We start from the raw sequence: 22,734 nt of genomic DNA on the forward strand, positions 1-22,734 counted from the left end.
ACCCTGCCGAACTTCCTTCGCGGGAGGGGAACTCTGACGACGGCGGCGGCGGCCTCACCTATCGAAGGAGCGATTGTGAGACGTCACTCGGCTGCCCTGGATCTCGCGTGTCAGGTGCCAGATGACGGAAAATCTAAACAGGGCTTCCAGGCGCGTCCCCTGAGCCGGAAAGAAACGAGAGCACAGAACTTAAGAACAGAGGCAGCGACGGCGTCAGCAGCGAGGATGCCACAGTTACTGGTCTGACGTCAGCAGCGGGAAAGGGACAACCCGCACCCGCTCCCTTTTCTCAACCACTTTATCACAGATGCACGGGTAGTAAAGTGTGCATTCAGGAGCTGGCGTCGGGGCCAGCCTCGTGGCACAGTGGCAACGCTGGCATCCCATATCAGAGCGCCGGTTCGAGTCCCCGCTGCTTTGCCTGTGAGCCGGCTCCTGGATGACCCATCGTGGAAGGCAGCAGAGGATGGCTCAATTGCTTGGGCTGCTGCCACCCATGTGGGAGACCCTGCGGGATCTCCAGGCTTCAATGTGGCCCAGCCCTGGCCACTGTGGCCATGCATTTGGGGAGTGCAGCAGCAAATGGAAGATCTTTCTCTCTGTGTGTCTCCCTCTCCACCACTCTTTCAAATAAATAAATTAATTAAAAAAGAAAAAGGACCTGGCCTTCGTGTCTAGGGTCACACCGGAAGCTCGAGGTTTAAGGAAAACGCTGGCGGGCACGGCTCCTCAGGCCACACGGAAGGGCCGGGCCCACACTGAAGAATGAAGACACACACACCGGACTCCAAGGCAGAGCCAGGGACGAGAAAATCTCAATCCATTCTTACATTTTCTACACCTGTCTACTACCCCAATAGGTTGGGAGGTGCGGCAAATGCTAACACAGGGGCCGGCATTGTAGCATAATGGGTAAATCTGCTGCCTGCCGTGCCAGCATCCCATATGGGCACCAGTTTGAGTCCTGGCTGCTCCACACTTTTTTTTTTTTAAGATTTATTTAGTTATTTGAAAGGCAGAGTTACACACAGAGAGGAGAGGCAGAGAGAGAGAGAGAGTTCTTCTATCCGCTGGTTCATCCCTGATTGACCACAATGGCAGGAGCTGAGCTGATCCAAAGCCAGGAGCCAGGAGTTTCTTCCGGGTCTCCTACGCGAGTGCAGGGGCCCAAGGACTTGGGTCATCTACTGCTTTCTCAGGCCACAGCAGAGAGCTTGATCAGAAGTGGAGCAGCCGGGACTCGAACCAGCGCCCATATGGGATGCAGGCACTGCAGGCGGTGGCTCTACCCGCTACACCACAGCTCCGGCCCCTGCTGCACTTCTGATCCAGCTCTCTGCTATGGCCTGGGAAAGCAGTGGAAGATGGCCAAGTCCTTGGGCCCCTGCACCCACGTGGGAGACCCAGAAGAAGCTCCTGGCTCCTGGCCTCAGCTTGGCCAGTTCTGGCCATTGCGGCCATCTAAGAAGTGAACCACCTGATGGAAGGACTGCCCCTCGCCCCATAACTCTGCCTTCAAATAAATAAGTATTTAAAAAAATTACTTACACAGACTTTGGGCAGATTTCCCTTGCAAACCTTGATCTTGGGACTGCAAAGGGGATGGTTTGAGCGCACAGCAGCCTCCAGCCCCAACACTCTGGAGCACCCCCGCTCACGAATCAGGATGCCCAGAGCCCCAGACTTCAGCAGGTGCTTCAAAATGCTTACGGAAAACTACCATCAAGAACCTCTGTGCAGGCTGCAATTTTGGGGGCCCAAATCAACTTAGCTTTCCAGGCCATTTTTCATCCAAGTATGTCTCGGGAGGTACGGCAGTGGGCTGCTCCAGCAGCGAAGGCCGGCTGGGGGCTGCGTCACGGCCGGAAGCGCTCACCTTGTCGGGGTCCAGGAGGGCGTGGCAGATGATGTCCTCGCAGACGTTGGCCGTGGGGGCCAGGCAGTGCAGCCGGTAGAACAGCTCCACACAGGTGATGTGGTGCTCCCGGGTCTCCTTGTTCAGCTGATTCCAGAGCACGCGAGCCACCCTCTGGGATGAGCACAAGGCAGCGGAGACCGCGTCAACACAGCAGCACGCACACGCGTGCCCCGTGCCCTCGCGTCAGTCCAGTTCCAACCCCGATGAGCTGCCTCTGACTTCCATCGCTGTGAGAGCATCCTAGGTTCCCAGAGACCCATCGGCGACACAGACGACACCGGGAATGGAGCAGAACCCAGCCGAGGCCCCCAGCACCGCAGCGCCCGGGTTGTCCGTGACGGTTTCCCACCAGCTGACCCCCAACTTCACTTTCAGGAAGGCAGTCAGCGGGAGACTGCACCCGAGGGAGGGAAGCAGCCTCAGCCTCCGCCGGCCCTGGGGACCCACTGTGAGCATGGTGGGTCTGCAGTGGCCGCCGGGCCAGCGTTGTGGCATAGCGGGTTAAGCCACTGCCTGCAGTTACACTGGCATTCCATATGAGTGCTGGTTTGAATCCCTGCTTCTCCACTTCTGATCCAGCTTCCTGCTAATGTGTGTGAGAAAGCAGCAGAAGATGACTTGAGTGCTTGGGCCCCTGCCACCTGTGTAGAAAACTCTGCCTGGCCCAGCCAGTCTGTAGAGTTACAGACAGTGAGAGGGAGAGGCAGAGAGAGAGGTCTCCCATCTGCTGGTTCACTCCACAAACGGCCACAACGGCCATTCTATTTATTTATTTATTTAAGATTGTATTTATTTGAAAGACAGAGTTACAGAGAGAGGTGGAGACAGAGAGAGAGGTCTTCCATTCGATGGTTCACTCCCCAACTGGCCGCAACAGCTGGAGCTGTGCCGATTCGAAGCCAGGAGCAGAAGCTTCTTCTGGGTCTCCCATGTGGGTGCAGGAGCCCAAGGCCTTGGGCCATCTTCTACTGCTTCCCCAGGCCACAGCAGAGAGGTGGATGGGAAGAGGAGCAGCCGGGACTAGACCGGTGCCCATGAGATGCTGGCACTTCAGGCCAGGGCGTTAACCCACTGTGCCACAGAGCCTGCCCCATTTTACTTATTTGAAAGAGAGTTACAGAGAGAGGTAGAGCCAGAAAGAGAGGTCTTGCATCCAGTGGTTCACTCCTCCAAATGACCACAATCATCAGAGCTAAGCTGACTCGAAGCCAGGAGCCAGGAGCTTCTTCCAGGTCTTCCACACAGGTGCAGGAGCCCAAGGTCTTGGGCCATTTTCTACTGCTTTCCCAGGCCATAGTAGAGAGCTGGATTGGAAGTGGAGCAGCTGGGATTCAAATTGGTGCCTACATGGGATACCAGCACTGCGGGTGGTGGCTTTAACCCACTGTGCCAGCCCTGAAATGTATACATGTTCAAAGGTGAATCATAGGGTGTGAATCATAGCTCTATGAAGCTGTTATCGCCGCGGCTCACTAGGCTAATCCTCCGCCTTGTGGCGACGGCACACTGGGTTCTAGTCCCGGTCGGGGCGCCGGATTCTGTCCTGGTTGCCCCTCTTCCAGGCCAGCTCTCCGCTATGGCCAGGGAGTGCAGTGGAGGATGGCTCAAGTCCTTGGGCCCTGCACCCCATGGGAGACCAGGAGAAGCACCTGACTCCTGCCATCCATCGGATCAGCGCGGTGCGCCGGCCGCAGCGGCCATTGGAGGGTGAACCAATGGCAAAGGAGACCTTTCTCTCTGTCTCTCTCTCTCACTGTCCACTCTGCTTGTCAAAAAAAAAAAAAAAAAAAAAAAAAGAGGAGAGAGTTCATCTCAGTTAAACGCCGTTTTTGAGATGCGTTCATTCCGATATGAGTAGGGAAAAATCCAGCCTGTTTGAAAGTCTTAGAGGGGCCAGTGCTGTGGCACAATGGGTAAAGATGCCACTCACAGTGCCGGCATTCCATACGGGCACCAGTTTGAATCCCAGCTGCTCCACTTCCAATCCAGCTCTCTGCTATGACCTTGGAAAGCAGCAGAAGATGGCTCAAGTCCTTGAAGAAGCTCCTGGTTCCTAGCTTTGGATCTGCTCAGCTCCAGCTGTTGTTACCATTTGGGGAGTGAACCAGTGGATAGAGAACTCTGTCTCTCTCTCTGCCTCTGCCTCTCTCTCTTTTTTTTTTTTTTTAATTTTTTTTTTTTATTTGAAAGTCAGAGTTACACAGAGAGAGGAGAGGCAGAGAGAGAGAGAGGTCTTCCATCTGATGGTTCATTCCCCAGATGGCTGTAATAGCCAGAGCTGCGCTGAACCGAAGTTAGGAGCCAGGAGCTTCCTCTGGGTCTCCCATGTGGGTGCAGGGGCCCAAGGACTTGGGTCATCTTCTGCTTCTTTCCCAGGCCATAGCAGAGAGCTGGGTTGGAAGAGGAGCAGCTGGGACTAGAACCGGTGCCCATATGGGAGGCCGGCGCTTCAGGCCAGGGCGTTAACCCGCTGCACCACAGCGCCGGCCCCTCTGCCTTTCAAATAAATAAATATATATATATTTTTTAAGTCTTACAGAGAGCTGCTGCAAGCTCTACGACAGTTTGGATTCAACGACCCCTTCACACACAGTTCTGTGTTTAGTAAATCCCTTAGTGTCTCACTTTTCAGGGTATGTGCCGCCCCTCCACTTGCTGGGAAGGCACGTTCCGTCCACGGGTCCTGGGGGGCAAGCAAACTCCTGTCTGCAGCAAACGCCTCTCCTCCCTTCACCCCACCTCTCTGCCACGGGCTGGACCAGCAGAAGGAATCCAACCCAAGAGGGTCTCACCAGCAGACTGTTTTACAACCTTGACCTTTAGTGGAGAATTCTAAGAGCTCCAGGTCCACCAGCTCTGGGAACCAAACTTGAGGGTCATGAGGCAGAGGGAAGGTCGAGGTGCCACTGGAAAGCTGGCTGGCTGGCAGGGAGATGTGCAGAGCGAGTTCCTGGCACGGGGAGCAGCTTCCCGTTCTGTCTGGGGAGGCCCAGCTGCCCGCCACGCCTGCTGCTCCCTTCCTCCTTACAGAAAGCTTCACAGTGGCTTCCAGTCTCTTGCAGTTAAATGGGCTCTACGATGTACTTCTTTAAATGATGTTCTTATTCTGTCCCCAAGAAAGAGGGACAACATTTGCTTGCCGTATTCAGCCATAATCTTTCTTAAGTCTGACAAGTCCTAAGAGTCCCTGGAGGCTAAGCCCTCCTACTTCCACCACATCCTTTAATCTCACAAACTGGAGCATGGGTTCTTTCTCCTAATACTCAGATGATTATAGGGTCGTTACACGTGAAGTCGAATCAGCCTAAATCTAGATACGAACGTTTACTGAGTACCTGCTGCTGGGTCAGAGGTTGTGCATGGGGCTGGTGTTGTGGTGCAGCAGGTTTAGCCACTGCCTGCGACACCAGCATCCCATGTGAGCACCAGTCCCAAGTCCCAGCTGCTCCACTTCTAACCCAGCTCCCTAATGCTCCTGGGAAAGGACCAGAAGATGGCCCAAGTGCTTGGGCCCCTGCACCCACGTGGGAGGCCCGGATGGGTATTCAGGCTCGTGGCTTCAGCCTGGCCTACCCCTGGCCACTGCGGCCATTTGGGGAGTACACCAGCAGACGGAAGATCTCTGTCTCTCCCTCCCTCTCTCTGTTACTTTGCTTTTCAAATAAATAAATTAACCTCTACAGAAAGAAAAGAAAAAATGGGCCAGAATTTGTGGCATGCCAGATTAAGCCACTACCACCAGCATCCCATACGGGTGCCGGTTCGAGTCCTGGCTGCTCCATTTCCAATTCAGCTCTCTGTTAATGCTCCTGAGAAAGGGGCAGAAGATGGCCCAAGTGCTTGGGCCCTTAAACTCATGTGGGAGACCTGGATGGAGATTCAGGGTCTTGGTTTCAGCCTGGCTCAGCCCTAGCCATTGCAGCCACTGGGGAGTGAATCAGCAGAAGGAAGCTCTCTATGTCCCTCTTAAACAAATAAACAAACAAACAAACGAACGAAAAAACCAACCCAAGAAGCTGTGCAGCAGCCCGGGACACAGGCGGTCTCCGTCTCAGGACAGCCCTATTCACGGCCAGTGGCCACCCCTGGGGGACACGCCTCTTGAGAGCAGGGAGTACCTGATAGAAGTCCGTTTTTTCTGCAACAACTTTCAGTATCCCCGGTGCGATGGGAGGCACGGTCACCATCTGCAGCTGGCCAAAAAACGGGTTGTGTCCGGAGCTCCGGGAGCGCTTCATCTTGTCTTCAATGACGAGCGCGAGGGACTGCGAGTGGTTGATCACTTCCAGCAGCGTGGAGATGGCCACGTTCTGGAGGCAGCAGTCGTTCACACAGCAGGCAATCGTCATGAGGGACTTGAGCCAGGCTGGGAAACTGGGGTCGCCGGCTCCTGCAGCCAGGGACAAGTGAGAGTGTGTGAGTGGCAGCGGGTCTGCCGAGGCACCACGGGAGGGCAGCGTGCTGACCTTCTGCGGGAGGGGGAGGGGTGCTCTGTGGAAACGGGGTCTGCACAGATGTCGTCCAGTTAGGGTGAGCTCTAATCCACCGTGATTGGCGTCCTCGCGAGAGGAAAATGCCACGGCAAGATGGAGACACCCGGGGAGACTGCCCTGTGAGGACGCGGGCAGAGTCTGGAGGGAAGCAGCTGCCAGCCACGGGAGGCCACGGGCTGCGGCCACCAGCCGGAGCTGGGAGAGGCAAGGAGGGCTCCGCCCAGAGCCACAGAGAGGGAGTGGGGCCGGGCAGTCCTTGTGACTCGGGCCTCCGGAACTGCGAGGGGAGACAGTTCTGAAGTCTTCAACCTCCCTGTTTGTGGGGGCGTTGCTATGGCAGCCCAGCAAACCAACACATAAACCTGCAATAACCGGTGCCATGAAACAGCCTAAGAACCACCTACAGTAACACCTCTGATGAGGGCGCTTCAACAAGCTCATGCAAAAATGCAATTAAAGATAGGCTTATTTTGGTGCAAAAAAAGTTTGAAATCAACACATGCTATGCATTCGCCATGAACTTTTGGATGGTTCCTTGGATGTCCTGGGTTTCTGAGGGGCTGCCTAGCTACCCAAGGTACCCTTGGGGCTGGCAGGTTACGGTGCTGTGGCACTGACGTCCATATTGGAGTGCTGCTTCAAGTCCTGGTTTCTCTGCTTCTGATCCACCTCCCTGCTGAATGTACCTGGGAAGGCAGCGGACGATGACCCAAGTACTTGGGCCCCTTCTGCCCACGTGGAAGATCAGGGTGGAATTCCTGGCTCCTGGCTTTGGCCTGGCCCAGACCTGGCTGTTGTGGCCATTTAAGGAGTGAGCCAGAGTACAGAAGATCTCTCTCTCTCTCTGTCTCTCCCTCTGTCACTCTGCCTTTTAAATAAATAAATAAATAAATCTAAAAAAAAAAAAAAAGATACAGACCCAGGGAGCAAAAGTAAATAAATAAAACAAAAACACAATCCTGGTCCTTACCAACCTGCCACAGAGTGAGACAGAAGTCAAAAACGTTCACAACTCATTGACAAACAGGGATGGAAACCAACGTGGCCGACACAGGCTAAGCACCCTTTCTCAGAACGCTGCGCGTCTGGGAGCTTCCCAAGGCGGGACGTCTGCGCAGGCTTCACGGCTGGGCATCCTCACCCCGAAAATCCGAAACCCGAAACGCTCTGGAGTCTGAGCTTGCGGGCACAGCTCCAGCTCGTCTGTCGCCTCAGTAAGGGGTGGCCCAGGGGGACGGGCTCCGGGGGAAGGGCCGCCACTCACCTGGGAGCTGGAAGAGCGTCGCGCAGAGCTGCTCCATCTCCTCCTGGGACAGGTAGACGGGGAAGGTGGCGCAGTCGAGCAGCAGGTGGCAGGCAGCCGCAAAGGCCTCCCTGCACTCCTCCCTGGAGCCCCCCAGCTCGATCACGGCCTGCTCCACGCCCCAGTCTCCCTCCTTCTTCCTGCTCGGGCTGCTGGGCAGAGACGGGGGCGACTCGGAACTCCTCGCCTTGAACGGAGACCCTCGCACCGTGAACAGGTCCGAGAGCATCTGCTTGAACTGGGGCACGGTGATGGGCTTGGCCTCCCAGGAGTTCTTCCTGCCGGGGTTGCTGGCCGCCGGGCGCGGGGTCCCATCCTTCTCCTGCTTCCCCGCCGGCTCCTCGGGCCTGCTCTCCTCCCCGGACGCCGTCAGCTGCCCTCCAAAGATGTTCTTGCTGGCGAAGTTGGCGATCAGCTCCTGGATGCAGAGAAACGTCTTCTGCATGCTCCCGCCCTTCTTCCAGACGTCGTCTCGGTCGGGGGACACCTGAGGGACCCTCAGGTGCTCGGACAGCTCCGGCGACGAGGCGCTGAGCCCGATCCCGCTGTCCTCAGATTTCAGCGGGGGGAACGACGCGTCTTCGTCCCTGGCAATCACTGCCTTTGTTTCTAAAATTACTTCGTTTTCGCCTTTTACTGGACTCTGAAAAAGGAAAAGGAAACCACTATTAACATTGTGCTGGGCATCTCCTTAAGACTGAGGAATTCGAGGACCTGCTGAAAATCAGGAATGCCCTTCAAAGCCATTTTTCAGGACTGCTGCCCTTTCCAGCAAGAGAATCCATGGAAAGAGAACACAGCAGTAAGGAGGCAGGCGAAGTAGGGGAGTGGGGCCCCAAGGAACAGGCGGATGGGGCCGCACGCCCTGGGGCAAGGCTGGACGCAAGTGTTCCACACTGGAGTTGCTGGGCTTGACACCTGGCTCCGGCCCTGGACTCCAGCTTCCTGCCAAGGGAGATCTCGGGAGACAGTGGGGATGCCTCAAGTGACTGGGTTCCTACCACCCATGTGGGAGACCTGGACTGAGTTCCTGGCCCCCGCTTCAGACTGCGCAGCCCTGGCTATTGTGGGATTTGCAGGGTTGGAGGGGGCATCAGTCAGCGGGATAGGAGCCCCACCCCTCTCTCTTGCTCTCTGTGTCTCTCAAATAAAAAAAAATCAAAAGAAATGTAGGTTGCTTATAACTTGTTTCCAACTAACTAAAAGATGTGAATGACCATCTGGCACTGTGGTGTAGCAGTTAAAGCCTCCACCTGCAGATCCGGCATCCCATATGGGCACCAGTTCAAGTCCTGGCTGCTCCACTTCCCATCCAGCTCCCTGATAATGGCCTTTGAAAGCAGCGGAAGATGGGCCAAGTGCTTAGGTCCCTGCCCCCTTGCAGGAGACCTGAAAGGAGATCCTGGCTCCTGATTGGCTCAACCTCTGCCATTGTGGCTATTTGGGGAGTGAATCAGCAGATGAAGACTTCTCTCTCTGTCTCTCCCACTCTCTCTCTCTAACTCTGCCTCTCAAATAAATATATAAATCTTTAGGCCGGCGCCGCGGCTCACTAGGTTAATTCTCCACCTGTGGTGCTGGCACCCTGGGTTCTAGTCCCGGTTGGGGCGCCGGATTCTGTCCTGGTTGCTCCTCTTCCAGTCCAGCTCTCTGCTGTGGCCTGGGAGTGCAGTGGAGGATGGCCCAAGTGCTTGGGCCCTGCACCCCATGGGAGACCAGGAGAGGCACCTGGCTTCTGGTTTTGGATCGGTGCAGTGCGCTGGCCATGGTGGCCATTTGGGGGGTGAGCCAATGGAAGGAAGACCTTTCTCTCTTTCTACTCTGCCTGTCAAAAAAAAGCTCTAAAAACCATGAATGAGGAAACTGAGCTGATGGTCAAATAAAGGCATGAAACCCTAAGATGAAGCTGAAAAAAGTATCTGTTCAGCAATATATATATATTACATATATATACATACACATACACATATATACATATAGATGCAGACACGTGTTCACTCACATGTATACCTACACCTGTTCACACACATGCAGGCGTGCACACAGCAGCTTTTCCAGCGTGGTGCCACTTTAACCTTCAATGGACTGATTCACCTCTTGTCTCTGTCTAAACTAAACACCAGCTGAGCTTCCCTAACCTGGAACTCTGAGGCTTTCTGAGTACTGCCAGGATCATCCCATGCATGTGCTAAACCACCGTTTCTTTGGCCTACGCGTGTAAGAGACACAATGATCTTTGTTGAGATGTGGATCCTGTCCCCGAGACACCGCATGTGTATGCAAACATTCCAAAATCTGAAAAACAAACAAACAAAAAGCCCGAAATCTGAAACGCTTCCGGTCTCAGGCAGCTCAGAGAAGGGAGGGGTGCTTGGCCCAGGCTCCACTGAATGTGAAACCCTCGGCAGCTGCCCACCTGCTCCTGGGGAGGGAGGCGGCTGGGTGTCTGTGCTCAGGTCTGTGGACCACGCATGCTAGCGCTTTGTGCCCTACGTTGTTTTCAGGACATTTTCTTCCACTAGCTAGAGCAGCTACAGAAGACAGAGATGAGCCCAAGCTCGTAACTGGGGTCGCCATCCGCAAGTGGTCTGCATGCTGAGCCCCAATTCCCGTCCAGTCACCTGCCCGCCACTGCCCTGACCCGATTTCAAGGGCAAAATTTCCAAATCCCTAAATAAAGTAGAAAACAGAAACCATCAATCTGAAGACAATGGGCATCAAACTGCGAGATGATTACTGTCTGTCTTTCTGGAAGGCAATCTGGCAACATCGCTGACCATTTTTTAGAAAAGATTTTTGAAATTTATTTTAAAGTCAGTGATGGAGAGAAAGTGGGGTGTGGAGGGAGATAGAGACCTTCCATCCTCTGGCTCACTCCCCAAGTTCCCACAACAGCCAGGGCTGGGCTAGGCTGAAGCCAGGAGCCAGGGACTCCATCTGGGTCTCTCACATGGGCCATCCTCCACTGCTCTCCCAGGCGCATCAGCAGGGAGCTGGACAGGGGCTTGAACCAGCACTCTGATGCCAGCGTTGCAAGCAGGGGCTTCACTGGACGCGGCACAACACTGGCCCCGGCCATAGGCTGCCCCAGTCCCGCAGAGCCCTTCCCGCGCCTCGGGGCACATACCGAGCTGCCGCTGGTGAACTCCGCGTCCAGGTAGGAGGGCGGCATCTGCACCTTGCTGAGCACCTTGAAGCACGTCTTCAAGGCGTGCGTGAGTTCCGGCAAGCTCAAGGCCCCCATCTCCTCAGCGAGAGGCCGCACCAGGCAGCCAAGCACCTGCGGGAGGCACTGGGTTTGCACCTCAGAGTAAAGTTCCTGTGAAAGAAGCACAGGTGTAATGAACTCCCACGCCATCCGCTTACAGTCTGGACAAATCCAGGAAATTCAGTTTCTTAGAGCTTAGGTTTCATATTAAATCCCAAATCAGAAAACAAACAATATTTTCTTTTTATCCAGATCAAGCAGGCCACTCTTCCACTCTTTTCTTTCTAATGGAGAAAGAAATAATAAAACTGCCGCACGCATTTCAAACTGCAGAAATTGGCTTCCTCTGTGACAATTAGCCACCTGTGCAATTTTAATTAGAAAATATATTTACAGTCACCCCTAAACAAATAGCTGGAGAACAGGATGATGGCCAGTTCAACAGCTGGTTTACTTGACGTCAGCTCGGCCCACGTACATGGGGCTCAAAAACTGTGAGCTCTTCTAAACAAGATGTTAAAAACAGCAGGAGGGCGGCGTCTGGCCCCGCAGTCAAGCTGCCAGCCGGGATGCCTGGGTCTCAGTCTGAGTGCTTGGGATCGAGTCCTGGCTCCACTCTCAATCCCAGCCTCCTGCGGATGTGCAGGTGACGGCTCCAGGGGTTAGATCCCTGCCACCCGCGTAGGAGACCTGAATTAAGTTCTCGGCTCCCAGCTTTGGCCTAGCCTAGCCCTGGCTACTGGGTAACAAGCTGGCAGACAGGAGTTCCATCTGTTTGTCTGTCTTCCTGCCTCTCATAGCAAAAAAAGAATTATGAGCATAAGAGGTTACATCCAGGTACAGTTTCCAAGCTGAAACGAACATCCGGGGTTCTCAGTAAACCTGGGCTTTCCGGGCAGGCGCCGTCCCGTCCCAGCAGAGCACCTACCAAGGGAATCACGTCCAACAGGAACACGAGGAGGCTGCAGAGCTCGGAGACCGTGGGGGGCGGGCCGGCGCTCCTCCAGGCAGGGTCCCTCTGCTTCTCTGGCCTGCAGCCATCACAGGAGAAAACAAGTGAGTCCTTGCTCCTAATGCACCTGTCAGTACTTCCGGTGGTTACTCCACTTCCAAGAGAGTTAAAGACGGCTTCTGCCGCTCTAAGAGCTGAGCACAGAGCAGGGATGACACTCGCAGGTGTCTGTGACCTACCTGTCTGCGGCATGGGCTCTGTCAGTTCAGACGTGCGCAGTCCCGTGCCCGTGTGGGACGTCACGCCCGGCAGACCTGCAGCACCAGGTACAGTCCTGGTCCCCAGCCCCAGGCCCAAGGCAAGTCCCAGGGCAGGAGTAGGGGCTCAAGACCACCACAGGCCAAGTGGCACCTGGCTGGAGGCATCTGACACACATGGGCCCTCCGGGGACTCCCAGGGGCTCAGCAGCACCTGGGCTGGTTACAGTTCGCTGGCTTCTACAGTGCAGCCCAACTTACAGATGAAGCCCAGTGCCAGCAGCTTATCCCTTACTGACGTCTGACACTCCCCTCAACAAGCAGGTGCCTGCAGAAGTGGGTGCCGTGGCCTCAGGACCCATCGTGTGTTCTGCGCCCAGAGTCATCGAGCCGCAGAGCGGGCAGAACTGCCTGTAGTGGACACCTTCAGACCTCTGCTCCGGACACGACGCCTTAAGTAACACGGTGTCAGGAGGATCTGCAGAGCACACCTGTGCTTTAGGCACTGCAGGGGGATGTGGGTAGGCTCTGCGGTGTCCCAGGGGTGTCCTGGAAGCCACTCCCCACGGCTACCCGAGGGTGGCTGTGTGTACTGACTTTCAGAGCACAGTAACTGAGGATCCACCTCGCTGCTATCGGCTAGCCCATGCCGAGGTCTTTCTCTGTCCTGTAAGTCAGCGCTGATGATCACAGTTCATCTTAGAGGGAGAATTCCTTCAAAGAACCGCACCCTAGAGGTGTTAGCTATTTCGGGGTGTCTACTCAAAACACCCTGTGTGTCGCTCCCCCTCTTCGTGGAGGAACGACACTGAACCCTGCGCTGTTCTTTCGTCTGCTCGGCCCTCCTCGGGTTTGCTGCTGGTTCTTCCCGGGTTGGCTACTGTCCCTTCCACCTCCGTGGAAGGGCAGTTCCCCCTGGCCACATTCCCCACTTCCGCAGGGGAGCGGCACACCGCCGGCCGGCTCTCTCGGGGGCTGCACAGGTGTTCCCTCAGATGTTCCCCTTAGATGTTCCTGGTGCATGCCGTCTCTCTCCTCCCTTATAGTCCTCCTCTGCCAATCCCAACTCGGCTGCCCACACGCCGAGTACGCTGCTCTCCTCCAATCAGGAGCAAGTCCTACAGTTTATTGGTTGAACTGGAGGCAGCTGCGTAGAAGCTGTTTTCTCCTCTCCCAGCGCCATATTGTGGGAGAGCAGATGCATAGAATAAGTCTTAATTCCAGTAACTCAGTCCAGTCCGGGCTGCTCCCCACACCTGTGCACAGAGGACAGATGACAACATTGCCACTGTACTGCAGGCAACAAGGACAAGACTGAAACCTGTTTATTCACTCAGGAGACCACAGCACTTAGTGGACGGTCGGTGCCCTCAGACAGCTCACTGCAAAACGTTACTGCTGCAGGACTTGGATAGAGCGGACCCTGTCACTTGGGGAGGCACATCTGTTATGGACGCACGTAACAGCATGGCAGGGACACCCAGGACAATGATGGCCTCTGGGAGGAAAGCAGCACCAAGGGCTGGGAGGGTGGGGGGCTGGCTCCACCCGGGTAGCAGCCACTTGCGGGGCCAGCATCCCATATGGGTGCCGGTTTGAGTCCTGGCTGCTCCACTTCCAGTGCAGCTTTCTGCTATGGCCTGGGAAAGCAGAGGAAGATGGCCCAAGTGCTTGGGCCCCTGCACCCGTGTGGGAGACCTGGAGGAAGCTCCTGGCTTTGGATCGGCACAGCTCTGGGGAGTGAGCCAGCAGATGGAAGACCTCTCTCTCCCTCTCTGCCTTTGCCTCTCTGTAACTCTGCCTTTCAAATAAATACATAAATATTATTTTAAAAAAGAAAATAACCAGGGCAGGTGCTTGGCCTGGTAGTGGAGACATCGGTTAGGATGCCCACATGACTGCCTGGACAATTCCCAGCTCTGCTCCTGACTCCAGCTCCCTGCGAATGCACACCCTGGGAGGCAGCAGTGACGGCTCAGGTAACCGGGTCCCTGCCACCCACCTGGGAGACCTGGGTTGAGTTCCCAGCTCCTGGCTTCGGTCTGGCCCAGCCCACACTGGCCATTGTGGACATTTAGATAACAAACCAGCAGATGGAAAATTCCATCCTACTCCCCCAAATTAAAAAAAAAAAAGAGCTTTTTAAAAAAAGTGTCAGTAAAGCTCATTATGGTAGCTTAAAGCATTAATGCTTTACTGTAACCAGGGCTACACTAATTCCAACAGGAAGGTAAGAAGACAGAGGATTTCCAGAACATTCTCCAGGCAGAGCCACAACACTAAGCTGCTTTACACAGATCAGGCCGGGAGAACGGTGCCAAGAAAGAGGATTTGATGAACGTGACTGGGAAACGCAGAGGATTTTCTCAAGTTAGACTTCAATAAGTAAGGTGGCTTTGGCGTTGCGTGGCCAAGAGGATGGGACCCTTCCTGCTGGAGACGTTTCCTGGCCCATCAGGATCTCGGGAGACCCTCCCAGTGCCGTTTCGGCTGAACTTTGCAGCGCAGGCAGGAGCACCCAGCCCCAGCTCCTGGTACGCGGCCTGACCATGCTGGGCAGCGCTGGGACTGTGACCCCCCCCCCCCCCCCCGCCCTTCCTTCCAGACTCCAAAGTGCAGGCACACCTGAAGCAGTCCTCGAAGTGCCGGGTCAGGTAATCCCAGAGAAAGTCTGTGCTTAGGGAGGTGATGAGCAAATTCACCGTCTTCACAATCTCCGACGCGCTTTTGTTTTCCTTGATTGTGCTGTCAAAGGAGCAGAGAGAAGCACGTTTACGGGAAGTCCTGCATCGCGAGAACTCGGCGTCTGAGAAACTTCACCAAGGGGTCTGCACGTGGAGCACCAGCCAATGCTGCCTGGGATGCCGGCACCCCATCCCGAAGCGCCAGTTCGAGTCCCGGCTGCCCCGCTTCCAATCGAACTCCCTGCTAATGCACCTGGGAAGGCAGCCGACGAGGGTCCAAGTTCTTGGGCCCCTGCTACCCACACTGGCGACCCGGATGGAGGTCCTGGCTCCTGGTTTGGGTTTGGCCCAGCCCCAGCTATTGCGGCCACGTGGGCAGTGAGCCAGCAAATGAAAGCTCTCTTTCTTTCTTTCTGTCTCTCTCTCTGTAACTCTACCTTTCAGATAAATAAGTCTTTTTTAAAAAAGGAAACAAATTGTGACTCATTTTCCCACTTACAACTCAGTTCTGGGTAGGCTAACTGATAAAGATATTATTTTTATATAGTTTGCTTATCATCATAAGCAATTTTTTAAAGAGATTTATTTATTTATTTATTTGAAAGGCAGAGTTACAAAGGGGCAGAGGCAGAGAGAGAGGTCTTCCTCCTGCTGGTTCACTCCCCAGATGGCTGCAACAGCCAGAGCTGCACCGATCTGAAGCCAGGAGCCAGGAGCTTCTTCCAGGTCTCCCACTTGGGTGCAGGGGCCCAAGGATTTGGGCCATCTTCTACTGCTTTCCCAGGCCACAACAGAGAGCTGGATCAGAAGAGGAGCAACCAGGACTTGAACCAGTGCCCATTTGGGATGCTGACGCTGCAGGAGGCAGCTTTACCTGCTATGCCATAGTGCTGACCCCATAAACAATATTTATTGACTGATACATTGCTTATGAGCTGTTACAGGGGCCAGCGCTATGGTGTAGTGGGTTAAGCCACTGCCTGTGGCTCTGGCATCCCATATGGGTGTTGGTTCAAGTCTTGGCTACTCCACTTCCAATCCAGTTCCCTCTACTGTGCCTGGGAAAGTAGTGGAAGACAGCCCAAGTACTTGGGCCCCTGACACCTACATGGGAGACATGGATAGCTCCTGGCTCTTGGCTTTGGTCTGGCCCAGCCCTGGCCGCTGCAGTCATTTGGGGAGTGAACCAGCAGATGGAAGACTTCTCTCTCTGCCTCTGCCTCTCTGTGACGATAAATAAATAAATAAATCTTAAAAAGAGTTGCTATAAAAGAATTTGAAACAGAAAATTGATTTTGCTCCAATCATAGGTAATTAGATACTCTATTGATGGAATAACATGATGCAACTGTTCATCAGGGAAAGTTTTAACGATACACGTGTTTTCCACGGCTCAGGAAATTCATTCGCGGGGTGTATCCTACGGAAATCCTCGTATGGGGACATGGGACATGGGGACGGATGCACCACTGCAAGGCCATTAAAAATTACTGAAGACGCGGAAACGGCCTCCAGGTTGATCAGTGTGAGACAGGTCAGTGTATAAATGAGAAATTCTGAGCAAGGAACGCAAGTGTGGCAACTGCAGTACTGGGTAGGAGGAAGGCGCAGAGCCGCGTACGGCGCAGAGGGCGGCAGGCAACCACGCCGTCTGTGTATTCCTGCGCTCCGTGAGAGCCTGGGAAGAGGTGCCAGTGTTTTATGTTTTCCTCTGAAGGGGGTAGGACTGAGAGTGGTATCCTTTTTCTCGACACCTTTGAGTCCAAGTAAACGCGTGTGCGTTACTTTCATTCTCAGGAAAGCAATAAACCACTCATTGCGGGAGACAAATGCAAGCTCTGAGGACTCTCTAGATAAGTGCAATGAATAAACCAGAAAATTCTTAGAACCGATTGCAGCATGCCCAGTGCAAATTTAGGCAGAGGCAAATTATGTTAAGAGTAAAGCAAAAAGGAGAGGTTGTATTACCTTAGCACAAATCAAACAAGCCACAGAGTTTATAGTAACTGCACATTTTTTTTTTTTTTTTTTGGACAGGCAGAGTTAGTGAGAGAGAGAGACAGAGAGAAAGGTCTTCCTTCCGTTGGCTCACCCCCCAGATGGCTGTTATAGCCAGTGCACTGTGCCGATCCGCAGCCAGGAGCCAGGTGCTTCCTCCTGGTCTCCCATGGGGTGCAGGGCCCAAGCACTTGGGCCATCCTCCACTGCACTCCCTGGCCACAGCAGAGAGCTGGCCTGGAAGAGGGGCAACCGGGACAGAATCTGGCGCCCCGACCGGGACTAGAACCCGGGGTGCCGGCACCGCAGGCGGAGGATTAGCCTAGTGAGCCGCGGCGCCAGCAGTAACTACATGTTTAAGCCAAGGAACCTACTGCTCCCAAACACCACTCATGGCTCCAGGGCCCTGGGCAGGCATCTTGTCCTGGTGCCGCCCTCCCGCCCCATCTCCTGCAGACTCCCACGCCTGGCTCCATGTCCTGAACTCGGTCCTCTCCCACCGCCCCTCTTCTCTCCTCCTCTGACTCACCACCTGGGTGCACAAGGTCAAGCTGCCTTAGCTGAGGGGATTTCACACTCGCACATCCCAGGCTGGGGGAAGACACTGGATGCAGCTCCTTTTAAGCTCCGCCTGGTCCGCAGCGGGGAACAGTTGATTCACGTTGATTGACTCAAGAGCACAGGCTAGGGTGGCTCCCCATGGCTACCTAATCTGTGGGGACCACGTGCCCCATACCTACCCCTAGAGGATGCCCGAGACTCTGGATGGACCAAGCCCCACGGATGCTGTTTTTTTCTTACACACACATCCTCAGGATAAAGTGTGATTTATGAACTAGGCACAGTAACAGATCAGCAGTAACATAATAAAATAGAACAAATGCAAGAATTCACTGTAAAAACTGTGGGCTGGGCTGACGCCGTGGCTTACTTGGTTAATCCTCTGCCTGCGGCACCAGCACACCAGGTTCTAGTCCCGGTCGGGGCGCCGGATTCTGTCCCGGTTGCCCCTCTTCCAGGCCAGCTCTCTGCTGTGGCCCGGGAGGGCAGTGGAGGATGGCCCAAGTGCTTGGGCCCTGCACCCCATGAAAGACCAGGAGAAGCACCTGGCTCCTGGCTGCAGATCAGCGCAGCACTGGCCATAGCGGCCATTTTGGGGGCTGAACCAACAGAAGGAAGACCTTTCTCTCTGTCTGTCTCTCTCACTGTCTAACTCTACCTGTCAAATAAGTAAAAAACAAAAACAAAAAACTGTGGGCTGCCTGTTTCTAGAATTTTCTATCTAATATTTGTGGCTTGTACCTGAAACTACAGAAAGTGAAGCCATGGATAAGGCGGGGGTGGCTCCACCTGCTGCTATGTCTAGGATGGCACAAATGACAGCAAACAGAGGGGAAAAGATGGAGGGCGCTCGGGGCGAGGAGAATGTGAGGCTGGGGTCAGAGCCCTACCTGATCAGTGAATTTCCACTCTGAGTGTAGCTGAGCTGGAGGTCGGAGCCCAGGGCGTCTCTGCAGTATGAGTAAAACGCCCTGATGACTTCGAGAAACAAGCTCTCAACCACCTGAGGCCCTGCAGTTAAACAGGAAACAGTCAGAGAAAGACGCAGCCCTTCAAAGAGTTCGTGGAAAAACCGGAACTAAGAGGTAAATTCTTTAACTCTGAAACAAGCACAGCCTTTCCACAACACATATTTCCCATGAATTTTTTGAAGATCCCTTGTATCCGTGGATATCATTTTTTTTGCACCAAAATAAACTTCTCTTTTAATTGCATTTTCCTTGAGGTTTTTGAAGTAGGCTTGTTTAATAGAAACACATACAGAGTAACAGTATCTACAGGCATGGCACATGGTTCACAGCCTGGAGAAACTTAACCTCAGTGGTGACAAGGACGCCCTCAGCTCGGGGAGCAACACGAAGACAGCCAACGCGTCCGTACGTGCTGGACACGGTTCTACACCGTTCACACCTGTGCAACCCCTCATTCCTCACCACAGCTGTGGGCACAGGTGGCACCGCTGGCCCCCGGTCACACAAAGGGGACGGAGGTCCAGAGTCTGCCACCTGCCCGAGCACCAAGGAACCGGGCTGGCTGCATGGGAGAGGACCCTCGCTGCTCGCTGGGCGCAGGAAACACGATCCAGGCTGGGCAAGGGAAGCCGGGTCAAGGACTCCGCGTGGAAAGCACAAGAGCTTCTGTTCCACCAAATCCAGGGGCGGGCCCGGCACAGCCACCTGCGCGGTGAGACCACGCGTGCTTCACCTGCCGCGTCACAGTGCCAAGTGCTCCTTACAAATCACAGGTGGCTCTGCCGCCTGGTTTCAGGAGAAATAAGCTGTGATTGAAGCCAGCAGCAGACAGCAGCCGGGCCACCTGCACCCTTGTGCTACGCGGTCCTCTCCTCTGCCTCGTCCACGCGTGAGGCCGTTCCCCTGCGCAGCGAACGCCCCCTGGAACCAGAGCTCGCGGCAGCATCTGTGCAGCTGGCTAAGGCGCAGAGCTCCGGCACAGAGCCCCTATCTCAGAGGTGCTGTGAACACTGCCTTCTTGGGATGCTTCCCCATGATGCACAGCGCGCTCCCAACACACGTACACAGCTCGATTCACCTTTTAGACAGAATCACAGCTGCTCGGCACTGCAGTTAAGCCATGAGAGGAAACAGAGAAAAAATCTCTTTGTGCCATTGCCCCAGGAGCCAGGCAGGTGGGGGAGGGCACGGGAGTCTGACCCAGCAGGCAGCCGTGCTCAGGAGAACACAGGATTCCTACCTGGGCTTCGGGTACTGCTGCACACAGCTTGGCATGCAAGCTCCTCTTTGCTAAATGAGGAAGCGGGAAGATCTTCCATGTGGCTTGTCTGACAGCGCTCAGATCAGCAGCAGCTGGGTCCCCGTAAGGACAGTTTAGGTTCCCGCATCGGTGACATGGGTATTGTGTGTGCAGACATACATCACGTGATGTGTGCCGACACTCAGCACACAGTAACCACTCAGCCGTTGTGATTTTTTCTAAAGCAGTGGAAGCAGTCGGGGACCTCCCATCCAACCTGACCGGAAGCCCATTATCCCCTGCTGCACCCCAGGGCCTTGCTGCTCCCTGCCACACAGCAGGTGCTCTAGGCCGGTGCAGGAGGAGAAGTGCAGGGCCTCTGTGCTGAGGCCAGGAGGAGGCGAGCACTTCACCCACACCCCAGCCCCTTGTGCCCTGCAGCCAGCACGCAGGAGGTGAGCACGCCTTGGGCACTGGAGCCATGTGCTCCAGCCTGCAATGCAACAGAGAGGGGGCCTTCTCCCTGTGATGGGCTTGGGAGACCAAACGATGGCTGACTGAGGCGCTCACAGGCAATGCAGATCAGGAAACTGCTTCTCAGTGATTTACGTGTTTGGGGCTGGTGCTGCGGTGCAGCAAGTTGAGCCGAGGCCTGCAGTGCTGGCATCCCACTTGGGTGCTGGCTTGAGTCCTAGCCACTCCACTTCTGAACCAGCTCTCTGCTGATGGCCTGGGAAGAAGGGGAAGATGGCCCAGGTCCCTGGGCCCCGGCACTCACGTGGGAGACCTGGAGGAAGCTCCTGGCTGTGGCCTGGCTCAGCCCTGGCCACTGCAGCCGTTTTGGGAGTAGAACAGAGGATGGAAGCTCTCTCTCTCTCTCTCTCTCTCTCTCTGTCTCTCCTTCTCTCTAGAACTCTTTCAAGTAAATAAATAAATCTTTTCTAAAAAAGCCAACAACTACATCTAGATCTCCCACGTAGCTGGCAGGGCTCAAACACTCAGGCCATCCTCTGCTGCTTTCTCAGGTGCATTATCAAGGCACTGAATCAGAAGTGGAGCAGCCGGGACTTGAACTGGTGCCCATAGGATGGGACAGCACTGCAGGCAGCGGCTTAACCCGCTATGCCATGAGGCCAACCCCAGAAAATGCTGCTGAAAAGCATGAGAGAGATGCTCACTTTTCTTCTTCTCTTTGAAAGATTTGAAAGGCAGAGTTGGGGGCTTGGGAGAGAGAGAGAGAGATCTTCCATCCACTGGTTCTCTCTCCAAATGGCCACAACAGCCAGGGCTGGGCTAGGTCAAAGTCAGGAGCCAGGAGCTTCTTCTGGATCTCCCCTGCGGATGCAGGGGCCCAAGCACTTAGGCCATCTTCCATTGGTTTCCCAGGCCATAGCAGAGAGCTGCATCGGAAGTGGAGCAGCCAGGACTCGAACCAGCATCCACGTGTGATGCTGGCATTGCGGGAGGCAGCTTTACTGGCTACACCACACCAGCCCCCAGGAAGCTCACTTTTCTCAACTGATGCTCATAGGACGAGTGTAACCAGAGTCTAGTTCAAGCCCCTTTTGTCTTACAGAGGAAATATTTTCATTGTATGTAGTGACAAGAAGGGGCTCGTGCGGGGTCGCGGGGTAAGAGACAGGGGTGCGTGAGAATCAAACGGAGGCTCACCTGCAGTGTGCCCCTGGAGGAGGGAACATGCGCAGATGGGCACGGCAGGAGCTTCGCGGGATTGTCCTACCAGAGCCTGAACCGTGGCGCACGCTTTCCTTAGTGACGCCCAGAGAGAACTGACTCCACGGGCTGAGTCAGGCTCGGTGTGGGTCGTGTCCCCCTCGCTTTCACGCCCAGACGGCGGCCCCCGGGAGCGGGGCTGCCCCTCACCTATCTCTGGCTTGTCCAGCAGGCTGATGAGGATGCGGAAGGGCTGCAGGTAGGCGTGGTGGCGCTCCTCCACGTTGGCGTCCACCAGCTTCTGGTGCAGCGTCTCGGCCAGACTCTGTTTGTAAAGACAGCCACACAGCAGGAGGTCGCATGCAGCACAGGGTGACCCTTTGGGTTGGTGTAACTGCTCAGTACTCTGGGACAGGAAGAACACCCGTCACCAGCACCTCAGCTCGTCGCAACTCACCAAACCCGGCAGCGCGGCCACACCGATGCCTACAGTGAGGCCTCACAGAGAAACCCCCTGCAGGCCGGGATCAGGAACGCCCTCCCCGGGGTCAGCCTCCCAGCCACGCTCTTTACCTCGACCAACAGGTCCTTGGAGTATTTTTCAAAAAAATAAGAGGACTGGTCTTCATAGGAGTCCGAGATTTCAGATTCTGGCACGATGGTTTTTCCTTTGATGTCTGAACCTACGAAGCAATGAACACCACGAGCTGCACAGATCTACACTTTCAGAGAACATCATATTGTGCAAGTCTCGTGCTACAGTACTTTACCAATATAGCTCCTTGGGGCCGGCGCTGTGGTATAGCGGGTTAAGCTGCCGCCCATGACACCAGCATCCTATATGGGTGCCAGCTTGAGTCCCGGCTGCCCCACTTCTGATCTGGCTTCCTGCTCATGTGCCTGGGAAGGCAGCAGAAGATGGCCCAAGTGCTGGGGCTCCTTCTACCCACGTAGAAGACCCAGTTAAAACTCCTGGCTTGAGGCCGGGGCTGTGGTGTAGCGGGTAAAGCCGTAGCCTGCAGTGCTGGCATCCCCTAAGGGCACCGGTTCGAGACTCGAATGCTCTACTTCTGATCCAGCTCTCTGCTATGGCCTGAGAAAGCAGTAGGAGATGGCCCAAGGCCTTGGGTCTTTGCACCGTGCAGGAGACCTGGAAGAAGCTCCTGGCTCCTGGCTTTGGATAGGTGCAGCTCCGGCCACTGTGGCCAATTGGGGAGTGAACCAGCGGATGGAAGAGCCTCTCTCTCTCTCTCTCTCTCTGCCTCTCCTTCTCTCTGTGTATAACTCTGACTTTCAAATAAATAAATAAATCTTAAAAACAAACAAGCAAAAAAAAAAAAAAAAAAAAAACAAACACCAAAAACTCCTGGCTCCTGGCTTTGGCCTGTTCCAGACCTGACCATCGCAGCCATTTGGGGAGTGAACCAGCAGATGGAAGATCTCTCTCTTTGTCTATCTCTCCTCCTCTCTAAATC

At 54.8% G+C, this 22,734-nt stretch overlaps 1 protein-coding gene across 4 annotated transcripts in view; it reads right to left on the minus strand.

The window, feature by feature from the left end:
* DOP1B (DOP1 leucine zipper like protein B) overlaps window positions 1–22,734 on the minus strand; it is a 118,468-nt gene that overhangs the window by 37,184 nt on the left and 58,550 nt on the right. For all 4 annotated transcript variants that reach the window (XR_016233010.1, XM_051833581.3, XM_051833578.3 and 1 more), the window contains exons 8-17: window positions 21,833–21,942; window positions 21,470–21,584; window positions 18,265–18,385; window positions 14,757–14,876; window positions 11,851–11,953; window positions 10,842–11,033; window positions 7,676–8,357; window positions 6,037–6,308; window positions 1,877–2,029; window positions 59–159 (exon numbers count right to left, since the gene is read on the minus strand). Coding sequence is in view for 3 of the 4 variants with exons in the window: in XM_051833581.3 (XP_051689541.1) it covers window positions 59–159; window positions 1,877–2,029; window positions 6,037–6,308; window positions 7,676–8,357; window positions 10,842–11,033; window positions 11,851–11,953; window positions 14,757–14,876; window positions 18,265–18,385; window positions 21,470–21,584; window positions 21,833–21,942 (1,969 nt within the window). In the remaining variant the exon portion in view is untranslated. The remainder of the gene's footprint in view (window positions 1–58; window positions 160–1,876; window positions 2,030–6,036; window positions 6,309–7,675; window positions 8,358–10,841; window positions 11,034–11,850; window positions 11,954–14,756; window positions 14,877–18,264; window positions 18,386–21,469; window positions 21,585–21,832; window positions 21,943–22,734) is intronic.

Source organism: Oryctolagus cuniculus, chromosome 4 (genome assembly GCF_051225735.1).
Source record: "Oryctolagus cuniculus isolate XC-2025 breed Fujian yellow rabbit chromosome 4, ASM5122573v1, whole genome shotgun sequence".
Lineage (NCBI taxonomy): Eukaryota > Metazoa > Chordata > Mammalia > Lagomorpha > Leporidae > Oryctolagus > Oryctolagus cuniculus.